We start from the raw sequence: 14,749 nt of genomic DNA on the forward strand, positions 1-14,749 counted from the left end.
CAGTCACAGTGTTTCTCTACTTTATAGGATAATGTCATTTTTGAGAGACTCTCAAAAGATTCAAAATATATGGAGGAAACACTGTGCCACCTGGAATATTTTGCCACAGAAGGTAAGTGAAATTTGGAAATGTTTTTAACCATCGAAGTTGTACTTTCATGTGTTTGTGGCTGATGCTTGGGGGGAGCAATCGTGTTCTGAATGGACACGTGTGTTTTGTGAGGTCCTTGGCTTGCTTCACAAGATACACTTTTCTAGTGCCACCCCCGGCCCCCTCCCTCCGCGTTCTGTGCCTATGGCAGTGACAAGATGTGCGCCAGAGTCCACACTCAGCTACCTGTCCGGGACTCTGCTGACTCTTCACCAGGAGTAGAGAAGGAACAGTCAGGCCAGTTCACAACATGTAGAATCATTTTGTAGTTATTATTGCTCTTCTCAGAAAATTCATGAGGTTATTTCCCTGTCTTCCTTTTGTTATCCTTATGACACTGGCTTATCCATCACTTGAGGAAACAATAATTCATTGAGCCCATAGAGGCTAGGAAAGGAGTTCTCTGAAAGGCCTCAAATAGCACTGATGTCAGGGTTTCCAGCAAGGGAATGTGATGGAAGCTGGAGCCGGCTGAAGTGCTGACTGCTGCGTTTTCACCTTCGTTCATTCCTACGGCCACGTGCACACGTGTGTGTGTGCATGTGTGTGTTTGCGCACACGTGTGTCTGCCAGAAAGCCCGGCTCTTCCACATGATGGCACGTTGGGCTTTTATTGCTGTCTTGAAATGTACCCAGCGCCTCCTCTATTTGCTGATGCCTGCCCACTGCACATGCGCATAAGGAGGATACCCAGCTCCTGCACTTCTCTGCCGTGGGGAGTTCGCTCTGCAGCTTCCATGTACTCTCAAATTTTTACATGAGGTGCCTTACAGCAAAATGCACTAGAGTTGTTCTTCAGTTCCCTTTTTAGATGTGTGAAAGTTGAATTAGAGTGACCTAAAAAGCTGATGGTTTCTTTAATTTTTTTGAGCATGCTGGTTTAAAATGGAGCCCCATGATGTCACCTAGGAGGGAGGGTATCCTGCTTGCTCCCGTCACTGGATACACTGTGGCTGTTTTGCAGGCTTGAGGACTCTCTGTGTGGCTTATGCCGACCTCTCTGAGCATGAGTATGAGGAGTGGCTGAAAGTCTATCAAGAAGCCAGCACCATACTGAAAGACAGAGCTCAACGGTTGGAAGAGTGCTATGAGATCATAGAGAAGGTGATTACACGTGAGACAGTTGTTGCATGCCCACTGAGGGGCTCCACCGAGTATTGAACAAAGTCTCTGGACAGGAATCGTTTCACTATATAGCCATGTTCCCTTTTCCTGTACATATCTTAACCATTAGCTTTTAACGAGGTCTTTCTTTGCTTTAAGAAACACTTAGTTTTTATGGGCTACCTGAAATGTTGAACCACATTTAGCTAAGCGTTAATGGTATCTTAAGAAGTATCAGGTCAAAAACAGTGTCAATGACTCTTGGGGTTTACCTAAGATTAGGGTTAATGAGATTGCTCACCCTGTTGAGTTATAGGAGCATTCCGAGTACGTGGGCTGGTTGGACATTATTCATTCTAAGCATTTTCACACTTATTCTAATAATAGCTACCTTTGCCATTGCTACTCCATATTGCCTCCTTTGGCTTTTGTTGTTGGTGCTGGTCTTTGCAGTGTATCCAAAAGCATTAGGTAGATTTCTAGGTATTGGATTCCCTCAATCTGGCAGCTAGATTTCACTTTTTTCTGTTTCATGTCAGCATCCATTGGCCCATTCATTTAACAGTTTCTGGAACTCTGAAGTCCTTAGCTTTTCTCATTCTTTGTGTTTTTTAAAATTACTCTTGGCTTTTTTAATTCTCCGTTTTTGTTTGAGTTTTATATTTACTTGTTTGTCACTTTAGTGGAATTTGGTAGGAGTAGAACAGAATTCAAGTGTTCATTTGCTCTGCTTTACTGGAAATAAGCAAAATTACTTTTAGAATCAGAAAATGATTACATAGGTGATGGGCCCATGTGGCACCAAGCAGGGGTAGTTCTCTTTTCCCACAGTCGGGTAATCAAGTTACGGTGCCCTATCATGGAGGGATTCAGGGGAGGTAGGTGCTGTGTGCTGGGGCTCTGGAATCTGCCAGGTCAGCAGGCAAGGTACGGGCTGCTGATGGGTCTTTATCTCCCCATGCATCCACACCCATCCTCACTGTGAACTGGGCTCTGTGGGCCTGGAATAAGTTTAACAGAGGCAACATTTGATAATCCTTAATCTTAAGATACTTTGATATTTTCTTCTCTGGCTGTTGAAATGTTAGCATCAGTCTTGCATCGTCAAGAATCAGGTTTTCTCCTGTGTTAACCATAATATAATATGTACGTTATTCATCAGTGGAGTGAGAGAAGGCTCACCTCCTGTGAATATCTACAGGATAACTTGCCCATATGCTTTACTGCTAGGTGATTTCTATTCTAACATGCCCATGGTCCAAGAAATAAATGATGGATGCTGGGTTGCCTATGTGTTTCAAGTGGTTCTAACATTGCAGATAGTTTCAAAATGCCCCACGTCAAGGTATCATTAATTATCTGCAAATGAAGGTTTAATGTGAAGGAAATAGGAGAACTCTCAGAACATTTTGACTGCCTTTTGGGGTCAGTTTTGTCATTGATGCTGCTCTTAAGTATGTACCAATCTATAATCGAAGTTCTTTTTCAATCTAGAATTTACTGTTACTTGGAGCCACGGCCATAGAAGATCGCCTTCAGGCAGGTGTTCCAGAAACCATAGCAACTCTATTGAAGGCAGAAATTAAAATCTGGGTGTTGACAGGAGATAAACAAGAAACTGCAATTAATATAGGTAACTAATTTTAAAATTTCCCGATGTTGGTTTTGTATTGTTTTTAAAGTATCTTGTAGACGTGCCTAAGGCTTCCTCAAATGCATTGACAGATGATGTTTTAAGGCCAAGAAAAGTTTACCTAAATTAAATGAAGATGCTTTTATGAGCTTTATCTGCCTATAATAAACATTAAAACTATTATATCTCCCTGAATTGTATTAAACACACTTATATAGGATACAGAATTCAAGATTTGACAACTTTTTCGTACTGCTTCCTTCACAAAATTGTAGTCTGAGGCTAAGATCATCTTTTTGCTAAGTTTAATGTGCATTATAATTTTATTTTATTTTTTTAAAGATTTTATTTATTTATTTGACAGAGAGAGTGAGAGAGCACAAGCAGGGGGAGCAGTAGAGGGAGAGGGAGAAGCAGGCTTCCCACTGAGCAGGGAGCCTGATGCGGGGCTCGATCCCGGGGTCCTGGGATCATGACCTGAGCTGAAGGCAGACACTTAACCATCTGAGCTACCCAGGCACCCCTAATATGCCTTATAGTTTTAAATAGTTATAACCACTTGAATGATTTTACCAACTGATGGGTCTTCTAAGAGTGTTGTCTCTTTCTTTCCCTTCACTGTCTGGGTTGGTAACCTCTTTGCTTGCTAAATATCATGGAAATGAAAATTGAAGAAAGGGAATTTTAAGTCCAGATAACTTACATTAATGTTAAAGAGGAACATTTTGAGTTTGAAAGGAGTTGAAATGGCTAATTTTAAAAGATCTAATTTTGGTTACTGAAGTTACTTTCAAGTTACCTGGTGCTCTTAGCACCATTATGGCATAAGAAGCCCTGGTGCATATGTGATCAGATGAGTGTGTAAGGACTGCATGACTTACAATGTATTTATGGAAGTAGACCATGTCACAGCTCCCTTTAGGAAGAACACTCTAGAACCTCCAAATTTAAGTGACTGTTGCCCTATTTGGAGCAGTCTCCTTGGAATATTATCAGTTGAATCCAGAGGTGCCCCTTTCCTTAAGCCTTCTCTTTCAAAACAACTCTCTCCGATAACCCCAGTAGTAGACAAATACCTCCTCTCTGAAGTGAATGTTGTTTTTGGTTTAATAGACAAGAGTCATTTAATCATTTCTTAGCAAGGTTGTAGCTAGTCACATGCAATTTGGACTCCCACACAAATGAAATCAAAGTCACAGGTGAGTGACATGTGATTCATAAACAGTCTTGGAAGCTTCAGGTACAGACTTTGTGGATTTGTGTTGTCTTTCAAATGCATGTTTCTGGACAAAAGTCGGATGACGTTTCTGTGTGGATCTCTCACTACTACTGGAAAATAAAAACCCAGAGTGTGTAGCCCTTTGGTGATGTCAGCAATATTTTGTAAAATGAAGGTAAACACTTGCTTTTGGTATACTGTCCCTCTATGTATATATGTTGTCCCTTCAGGTATGATTTCTCATATAAATCTGGGCTAAAACACCTGCTCCTGATATGTGGCCTGTGGTTCATGTAGGGCTACTGCCCTGAAATGCTGGCAATTTAGGGAACGCTTTCTGCTCTCTTGGAGCAGTATCAAAGAAGGGAGTAACCCCTCGAGTTAAAATTGCACGATAATGATAAGATCTGGAAAACAGAGCTTGAGTGTTCCTGCTGGACTATTGACCTTTCTATGCTCCTAGCCCCAGACACCTTCCTTAAGTGCTTTCTTGTGTTTGCTGTAAGAAGTGAGTGTGACTTTGCTGGCACTGTGCTAGCTGGAAGAAGGCCACTGTCCCTCTCATGGCCTCTCCACCAGATCACCCTGCCCTTGGGCAGCACACTCATCCCTTTTCTGGCTTGTTCCTTTCGTCATACCTGAGTGTATCAGGGTCTGGAGGAGTTTGGAATAAACGCAAATGAAAGCAAAGGTTTGAAAATCAACCCAGAAAACACAAATGGGTTATAATTCATAAAGGAAAGCTTGACTTGAATGCTGCGAGTCTTCTCTGAGCCTTACAGTATAATTGATGCTCGTCCGAAGAGTTTGTAAAAATAATGGTTATATTACTTTGTGCTTTTTTTCAAAGAGAGTATAGCAACATTTGTAGTTTTGGTACCAGAAGCATTCATAGCCATTAGATATTTTAAAATTGATCTTTCTTAGCAACTACTCTGCAAGACCGCAATGAGTTGATGCTTCCTGCTTATATAAAAGCTGATGACTGGCGAAATCTTGTCTTCTGAAGCCTTTTTTCTACTCCCATTTTTTTTCTAGTGTATCAGAATTCAAACATATCTTTGGTGTTATTCAGTATGCACCCAACAGCCAGGGAACTGATATTCTTTGAAAGAGCTCTGTCTGGATTACTTTTTCACTTTGCATTCAAAACTTACTGGTAATCCTGGGCAGTGTCAAGGGATTAAATGTCATTTTCTGATTTAGGATATCTGTCGAGCCTGCAAATGATGCAGAAGGCTCAGGAAAGTGTAGACGTCCAGACATTGTATCAGACTTGTCCATGCCAGACCACAGGTGACAGCTATATGCAGCATGAGGTCGTGCCCCAGATGCAGTATGGATTGTATGACTGTTTACCCATTCTGTGTTCCTCATCCTCCTGGTAATGTGAGCCATCATTGATCTGTCTTCCATTATACTGGATATTCTGTACATGGTAGTGTATTCTGTGTACATTTTTGGGCACTCAGAAGATATTTGGGAGGAAGAGCAAGTGTCTAGCAATTCTACTTCTCTGTGAAGGAAGGACAAGAGAGCAAACAAATGGAATACCTGCTGAGTGCCTTCTAAATTCTGTCTTCAGTCTTTACATACGAACAGTCTTACCACTCAAGGGGGGAAAGTCAGTGTTTATAAAGGTTATGTTCTGTTTCATGACCACTCTGGTGTGAGGTCCCAGGGCTCTTCACTTCTGGTGCGGGGCTCCCTTTAACCAGATTCACATAGCTTTCATAAAACTGTTCTCTGAAATTGGAAGACTGGGGGACAATGGTCCTGTGTTTCAGCCATTCCAGGATGCACCATGTTGTCCCATGTCAACGTCCCTGAAATTGGGATGTCTTATAACTGTTGACTCTTACCATTTAATCACATCGTCTTAGTGGTACTTATGGTAACAGTTCACCTTTAGAGGCAACAGTTGGTATGTTTGGGGTTGTTGGCTCTCCTCAGCATTGGGTTTATCTATCATAGTTTAAGAAGTGTTTGTAAGGGACGCCTGGGTGGCTCAGCCGGTTAAGCATCTGCCTTTGGCTCAGGTCAAGGATCTTAGGGTCCTGGGGTCAAGTCCCACATCGGACTTCCTGCTCAGCAGAGAGTCTGCTTCTCCCTCTGCTTGCCGCACCTCTGCTTGTGTTGTCTCTGACAAATAAATAAATGAAATCTTAAAAAAAAGAAGCATTGGTAAAATGTAACTTTTAGTTCATACCTTAAAGTTCCAGGGTATTTGTGTCTCTTAGGAGCCGATGAGTACTATATAGACAGTCTTCTTGCCTGTGGGTTTTAGGTAGTTTGGAACTGGCCTAATGCCAGAATCCTACTGTGCTGGGCTTGAATTTATGCTAACTAGCTGTGTTTCAAGGAGTTGGCAGTTTTCTTTCTCAGCTTAAAGATTTGGCATCCGTTAGTCTGAAGTGAAATTTCAGTTATAGCCTTTGTGAATCGTGTCATTTCCTTATTACCACTGGGTAAGACATCTATTAAATGGATAGACAACAGATATGAAGGCTACAGAATCTGTAATTGTTTTTTTCTAATGGATGCAGGATGAGTGAGAACAAAATCCATTTTAAAGTCATTAAGTGAGGGTGCCTTGGTGGCTCAGTTGGTTGGGCGACTGCCTTCGGCTCAGGTCATGATCCTGGAGTCCTGGGATCGAGTCCTACATTGGGCTCCCTGCTCAGCAGGGAGTCTGCTTCTCCCTCTGACCCTCCCCCCTCTCATGTGCTCTCTCTCTCTCTCATTCTTGCTCTCTCAAATAAATAAATAAAATCTTTAAAAAAATAGTCATTAAGTGGGCAATAGCTTTCATTAAACCATTTCTAAGTTGTTGTGACTCATCATTCAATACTTTTAAACCACTTCTTACAGTTTTAGAAGTTTAATTTTTAAAAGTGAGCGAATATGGTGCCTGATCCTCCTATTATTGCCTATAATTTGCCTTGCCTGTCGAAAGGAAGACCAGTTTCTGTTTTCAGTGAAGCTGGGACATTGGTGGTGGTCTCAATCTGAGTGTTGTTTTTCAGAAAAAAGCCAGACATGTTATTTTTTGATTACCTGCAACTAGCATTATTGCCAGATGCTCTACTCTAGGCTGGGGGAACTTACATCCCCTAATTGGAGCATGAGTTAATTCTGAGACAAAGCCGAGAGTAACAGATGAGAAAGTACTAATTGTGCAGGATAGATATTAAGTATGACTGGTGTTAATAATAGTTACTGACCCTCCCCCCTCTCATGCTCTCTCTCTATCTCATTCTCTCAAATAAATAAAATCTTTAAAAAAAAATAATAGTTACTGAGTGAATGTTAGCTAGAATATGCCAAATACTGTGCTGAATCCTGTCTGTCAGTTTTATATTTGATTCCTTGCAGATAGCCATCATCCCTTTAAAGATAGAACTGAGGCACAGAAATACCAAGCAACTCAGCCTAGGTCACAGAGACTGTGAAGGTGCCGAAAATCTGAGCATGTACCTGTGACAGTTGATATTCACTTCCTAGAAAAGACCGGGGAAGCTTCGTGGGTGACATAGGTTTAAAACTTGAGCCTTTATGAATTTGTTAAAAAGAAAAAAAAAGGCATTAAGGACGGCATGTGATGTATGAGCACTGGGTGTTATATGCAACTAATGAATTATTTAACTCTACATCTGAAGTTGATGATGTACTGTATGTTGGCTAATTGAATTTAAAACAAATTCTGCACATAGAATGGATCAGGACAGCCCAGTTTGGGGGAGGGGAGGGGTTCGTAAGGCAAGGCTGAGGCCATGTGCTTTTACATGCGATGGAGCCTTCCTGAGAAGGAACTGGAGGGAAAGGTGCCCAGGTGTGTGTTTCTGTGGATGAGTCCTTAGCTTCCTGTTCTCTGGATGATGAAGGACTTTGACCCCATCTGGAATAGACTAAGAATACCATCTTTCATTATCCATTCCTGATGTCTGGCAGTGTGTTTCATACATTCATACTCAAATATTGATCAGACTCTCTCTGAAAAATATTTAGGACCAACAAACTTACTGAGGGTTTGGAAACATGCTGAATCCTAGTGTTGGGTAGCTTTATTAATCTGATCTTAAGATACGTGGTTAGTAAGGATAAACTGTCTCTAACCCTTGCAGAAATGTCTCCAAAGAAATCTGGATTTGGGTATCTTTGACAATGTGAGTTTATCTCAAAAGAGAGAGAGAATGATTGCAAGATCTGAGAGATTTGGTTTGGTGATACTTTCTAGCATGGATAATTATTTTCTTAAAATGAAGTCCTGCTCTAAGTACCATAGAGTCTGTAATATTTTGATTTCTTTGAATGTTGATTATATTCAGGTAGTAGAAAGACTAAACGTTTTTGTAGTGTGCTGTTAATCTCAGATGTAAAAAGTGAAATCCCAGAGGTTCTCTTCTCGGTGATTTTATGGGCGTTTTGTTAGATTGCAAGATTAAAAAACTAGACCTCAATTTTCAACCATGGATTGACATTTCATACCTGGCTCTTCTCCAAGAGTTGATCTCATTTTATCCACAAACATTAGAAATCAAGCACACCAAACTGGGGTTGACATAATTTAATTTGCTGCATTTGCTAAGTCACAAGTAACTTGTGTTAAACTATAGTGCAGGTGTTCTGTGTGATAATTCTCTAAGCAGAACCTCACTTCATTTTCCAAATTAAAACAAGCAAACAAACAACAAAAGCTATTTCCAGAAACCTTTAGTTTTGTATATTGAAATTCATGGAAGCGTCCATGGTTTTATTTCTTGCCCTGTCCCTGCAATGGCTAAAAAAATACTTAAGAGTTTTTCCATAATATCTTTGTGTAGATTCAGTTGTCAAGCAGCATTTTGCTTAAACTGAAAAATATAAAATAAAGCAGCAAGCTAAGGCTTAAAAATTATAGCTTGCTTCTGCAGCTGTTGTTCAAATCAAAAACTACCAGCAAATCCTTTTGCATTAGTTATACTAAATTTGTAACAGTCTATGTTGCATGAAGTTGCTGGAAGCCTCTGGGGATATAAAGAAAGAGCAAGCCGGGCGCCTGGGTGGCTCAGTTGGTTAAGCGACTGCCTTCGGCTCAGGTCATGATCCTGGAGTCCCGGGATCGAGTCCCACATCGGGCTCTCTGCTCAGCAGGGAGTCTGCTTCTCCCTCTGACCCTCTTCCCTCTCGTGCTTTCTATCTCTCATTCTCTCTCTCTCTGAAATAAATAAATAAAATCTTTAAAAAAAAAAAAAAAAGAAAGAGCAAGCCTCCCATAGTGGGAAATAATTAAAATTGCAACATCCCCTTTTGTAAATGAAAATAAAGTGTAGACCTCGCTTCTGGACCTGATCTAAGAATTTATAGGAAAGAAGAATACATTTGTGAAATTTTAATGGGAAACCAAAACTTCAATTATGTCAATCCTATCAGACAGAACTTTGAATGGCATTCTGGGAAAGTCTTATTTTTACTCATCACTATTGTTAAAATACAGACTTGAACAAATTTGAAAATGTATAGAAAATTGTTTCATGTTTCCTCCTTTTGTTTTTTGTCTTAGAGGTTAAACAGGTATTTGCCCGTGTAGTATTATGATTTTAAATTATTCAGTTTGTTCTCGTTTTTAAAATAATACGTAGTAGTTTTAGCAAGTAAAATAATCTCATTCCCTTGAGGTAACTATTGTTAACTGTCTGGACTATATCTTTATGGTATTGCTTTAAAAAATATTTGGGGGGGCAGAGCAAGATGGCGGAGGAGTAGGAGACCTAGATTTCGTCTGGTCTCAGGAATTCAGCTGAATAGGGATCAAATCATTCTGAACACCTACGAACTCAACAGGAGATCAAAGAGGAGAGTAGCAACAACTATCTGAACAGAGAAGCGACGACTTACTGGAAGGTAGGACGTGCGGAGAAGTGAATCCGAGGCGATATTCGGGAGGATAGACGGCGGGGGAGGGGGCCTCCGTCGGCCGCTTCTGGCAAGTGATAGAGCCACGGAGCACAAAATCGGACCTTTTAGAAGTCGGCTCTGCTGAGGGACGTCGCTGCAGTGGCTAAGCAGGGGGTGGAATCCTCCCGGGACAGTGTGGTCTCAGGACTCTCGGGGTCACAGAAAGACCGGGGGTGTCTGAGTGCAGCAGAGCTCCCAGGTATCAGAGCGGGGAAGCCGGCTGCAGAGACGGAGCCGAGGCGCGGGCTCTCAGCTCGGGGTTGCCATAAAGTGTGATCCGCAGCCCAGTCGGTCCACTGCTCCTCCAGCAGGGACCCAACAGGTGGCAGATCCGGGGAGACTCCCCTTCCTTCCCGGGGAGGAGTGGCGCGGGAACGCACCGCAGGGATCTGCTGGGTTTGGAGACTCCACAGGGGGTCGGGTGCCAGAGATAGCAACGCTCCGTCACAGGCCGGGTGAGCACGGAGACTGGCCAGAGACCAGGGACAAGGGAGTGACTGCTTTTCTCTGGGGGCGCACTGAGGAGCGGGGCCCCGAGTTCTCAGCTCCTCCGGGTGGAGATTGGGAGGCCACCATTTTTGCCCTGGTCCTCCAAGGCTGTACGGAGAGCTTGCAGGGAACAAAAGCTCCTGAGATCAAACCCGAGCAGCTTGCTTAGCCCGGACCGACAAGGGCGGGGCAATTCAGCCTCCGGCAAAGACATTTGGAAACCGCAGCAACAGGCCCCTCCCCCAGAAGATCAGCAGGAACAGCCAGCAAGCCAAGACCAAGTTTACCGATCAAGGAGAATGGGAGAACTCCAGCGCTAGGGGAATACTGCACATAGAATTCATGGCTTTTTTTTACCATGATTCATTAGTTCATCAAAGTTAATTTTTGTTAACTGTTTTTTTTTTCTTTTTCCCTTTTTCAACCAACATCTTATCAATCTCTTTTTTTAAAAAAAAAAACATTTTTTATTTTTCATTTTTAGAGTCATATTTTATCCCTTCATAGTAGTTACCCTTATTTTTGGCATATATATATAAGTTGTTCTCTCTTTAAAATTTTGAGATACAGTTTCTTCTAACAGATAAAAATATACCCTAAATCACTAGTGTATGGCTCTGTTCTACTCTCCTGCCTGATCACATTCTCTCCCTTTTTTTTTTTAAATCTTCTTTCTTTTTTCAAACAACTTCTTATCTTATCGAGTCCTTTTATAAAATCTTTTATAATTTTCATCTTTACAGTCATCTTCTATCCCTTCATTGTATCAACCCTTATTTTGTACATATATGTCTTTCTTCCTTTAAAATTTTAGGAGGCACTTTTTTCTAACAGACCAAAATATGCCCAAAATCTAGTGTGTGGCACTGATCTATGCACTAGCCTGATCATATTTGATCACATTCTGCTTTTTTTGTATTGTTCTGTTTTTGTTTTTATCTTTTTTTCTTTTTTCTTTCTCTTTCTTTTTTTTTCTTTCCCTTTCTTTTCGCTGGTTTCAGGTCTTTTCTGATTTCTATACAGTATATTTGCTGGGGACGTTGTAAACCTGTTAGCATTTTGTTCTCTCATTCATCTATTCTCTGGACAAAATGACAAGATGAAAAAAATCACCTCAGTAAAAAGAACAAGAGGTAGTACCGTCAGCCAGGGACCAACTCAATACGGACATTAGTATGATGTCGGACCTAGAGTTCAGAATCATGACTTTAAAGATACTAGCTGGGCTTGAAAAAAGCGTGGAAGTTATTAGAGAAACCCTTTCTGGAGAAATAAAAGAACTAAAATCTAACCAAGTCGAAATCAAAAAGGCTATTGATGAGGTGCAATCAAAAATGGGGGCACTAACTGCTAGGATAAATGAGGCAGAAGAGAGAATCAGTGATATAGAAGACCAAATGATGGAAAATAAAGAGGCTGAGAAAAAGAGGGAGAAACAACTACAGGATCATGAGGGCAGAATTCGAGAGATAAGTGATACGATAAGACGAAACAACATTAGAATAATTGGGATCCCAGAAGAAGAAGAAAGAGAGGGACAGAAGGTATATTGGAGCAAATAATAGCAGAGAACTTCCCTAATGTGAGGAAGGAAACAGGCATCAAAATCCAGGAGGCACAGAGAACCCCTCTCAAAATCAATAATAATAGGTCAACACCCCGACATCTAATAGTAAAACTTACGAGTCTCAGAGACAAAGAGAAAATCCTGAAAGCAGCTCGGGAGAAGAGATATGTAACCTACAATGGTAAAAATATTAGATTGGCAACAGACCTATCCACAGAGACCTGGCAGGCCAGAAAGGACTGGCAAGATATCTTCAGAGCACTAAACGAGAAAAATATGCAGCCAAGAATACTATATCCAGCTAGGCTGTCATTGAAAATAGAAGGAGAGATCAAAAGCTTCCAGAACAAACAAAAACTAAAGGAATTTGCAAACACGAAACCAGCCTTCCAAGAAATATTGAAAGGGGTCCTCTAAGCAAAGAGAGAGCCTAAAAGCAGCAAAGATCAGAAAGGAACACAGACAACATACAGTAACAGTCACCTTACAGGCAATACAATGGCACTAAATTCATACCTTTCAATAGTTACCCTGAATGTAAATGGGCTCAATGCCCCAATCAAAAGACACAGGCTATCAGATTGGATTAAAAAACAAGACCCATCAATATGCTGTCTGCAAGAGACTCATTTTAGACCCAAAGACACCCCCAGATTGAAAGTGAGGGGGTGGAAAACCATTTACCATGCTAGTGGACACCAAAAGAAAGGTGGGGTGGCAATCCTTAGATCAGACAAACTAGATTTTAAAACAAAGACTGTAATAAGAGATGAGGAAGGACACTATATCCTACTTAAAGGGTCTATCCAACAAGAAGATCTAACAATTGTAAATATCTATGCCCCTAACATGGGAGCAGCCAATTATATAAGGCAATTAATAACAAAAGCGAAGAAACACATTGACAACAATACAATAATAGTGGGGGACTTTAACACCCCCCTGACTGAAATGGACAGATCATCTAAGCAAAAGATCAACAAGGAAATAAAGACTTTAAATGACACACTGGACCAAATGGACTTCACAGACATATTCAGAACATTCCATCCCAAAGCAACGGAATACACATTCTTCTCTAGTGCCCATGGAACATTCTCCAGAATTGATCACATCCTAGGTCACAAATCAGGTACCAAAAGATTGGGATCATTCCCTGCATATTTTCAGACCACAATGCTTTGAAACTAGAACTCAATCACAAGAGGAAAGTTGGAAAGAACTCAAATACATGGAGGCTAAAGAGCATCCTACTAAGGAATGAATGGGTCAACCAGGAAATTAAAGAAGAATTAAAAAAATTCATGGAAACTAATGAAAATGAAAACACAACTGTCCAAAATCTTTGGGATACAGCAAAGGCAGTCCTGAGAGGAAAGTATATAGCAATACAAGCCTTTCTTAAGAAACAAGAAAGGTCTGAAATACACAACCTAACCCTACACCTAAAGGAGCTGGAGAAAGAACAGCAAATAAAGCCTAAACCCAGCAGGAGAAGAGAAATAATAAAGATCAGAGCAGAAATCAATGAAATAGAAACCAAAAGAACAGTAGAACCGATCAACGAAACTAGGAGCTGGTTCTTTGAAAGAATTAACAAGATTGATAAACCCCTGGCCAGACTGATCAAAAAGAAAAGAGAAATGACCCAAATCAACAAAATCATGAATGAAAGAGGAGAGATCACAACCAACACCAAAGAAATACAAACAATTATAAGAACATATTAGGAGCAACTCTATGCCAGCAAATTAGAGAACCTGGAAGAAATGGGTGCATTCCTAGAGATGTATCAACTACCAAAACTGAACCAGGAAGAAATAGAAAACCTGAACAGACCTATAACCACTAAGGAAATTGAAGCAGTCATCAAAAATCTCCCAACAAACAAACCCCAGGGCCAGATGGCTTCCCAGGGGAATTCTATCAGACATTTAAAGAAGAATTAATACCTATTCTCCTGAAACTGTTCCAAAAAATAGAAATGGAAGGAAAACTTCCAAACTCATTTTATGAGGCCACCATTACCTTGATCCCAAAACCAGACAAAGACCCCATCAAAAAGGAGAATTACAGACCAATATCCTTGATGAACATGGATGCAAAAATTCTCACCAAAATACTAGCCAATAGGATCCAACAGTACATTAAAAGGATTATTCACCACGACCAAGTGGGATTTATCCCTGGGCCGCAAGGCTGGTTCAACATCCGCAAATCAATCAACGTGATACAATACATTAACAAAAGAAAGAACAAGAATCATGTGATCCTCTCAATAGATGCAGAAAAAGCATTTGACAAAGTACAGCATCCTTTCTTGATCAAAACTCTTCAGAGTATAGGGATAGAGGGTACATACCTCAATATCATAAAAGCCATCTACGAAAAACCTACAGCGAATATCATTCTCAATGAGCAAAAGCTGAGAGCTTTTCCCCTAAGGTCAGGAACGCGGCAGGGATGTCCACTCTCACCACTGCTATTCAACATAGTATTAGAAGTCCTAGCCACAGCAATCAGACAACAAAAGGAAATCAAAGGCATCCAAATCGGCAAAGAGGAAGTCAAACTCTCACTCTTTGCAGATGATATGATACTTTATGTGGAAAACCCAAAAGACTCCACCCCAAAACTGCTAGAACTCAT

At 40.9% G+C, this 14,749-nt stretch overlaps 1 protein-coding gene across 2 annotated transcripts in view; it reads left to right on the plus strand.

The window, feature by feature from the left end:
- The window catches only part of LOC114212219 (phospholipid-transporting ATPase IB), a 573,423-nt gene that overhangs the window by 177,849 nt on the left and 380,825 nt on the right, over nt 1-14,749 (plus strand). For both annotated transcript variants that reach the window (XM_028106999.2, XM_088022179.1), the window contains exons 21-23: nt 28-112; nt 1,116-1,255; nt 2,750-2,888. In XM_028106999.2, the coding sequence (XP_027962800.1) occupies nt 28-112; nt 1,116-1,255; nt 2,750-2,888 (364 nt within the window). The remainder of the gene's footprint in view (nt 1-27; nt 113-1,115; nt 1,256-2,749; nt 2,889-14,749) is intronic.

This window comes from Eumetopias jubatus, unplaced genomic scaffold, assembly GCF_037043125.1.
Source record: "Eumetopias jubatus isolate StellerSeaLion01/CBP00866 unplaced genomic scaffold, mEumJub1_p1.0 scaffold_3, whole genome shotgun sequence".
In the NCBI taxonomy this organism is placed as follows: domain Eukaryota; kingdom Metazoa; phylum Chordata; class Mammalia; order Carnivora; family Otariidae; genus Eumetopias; species Eumetopias jubatus.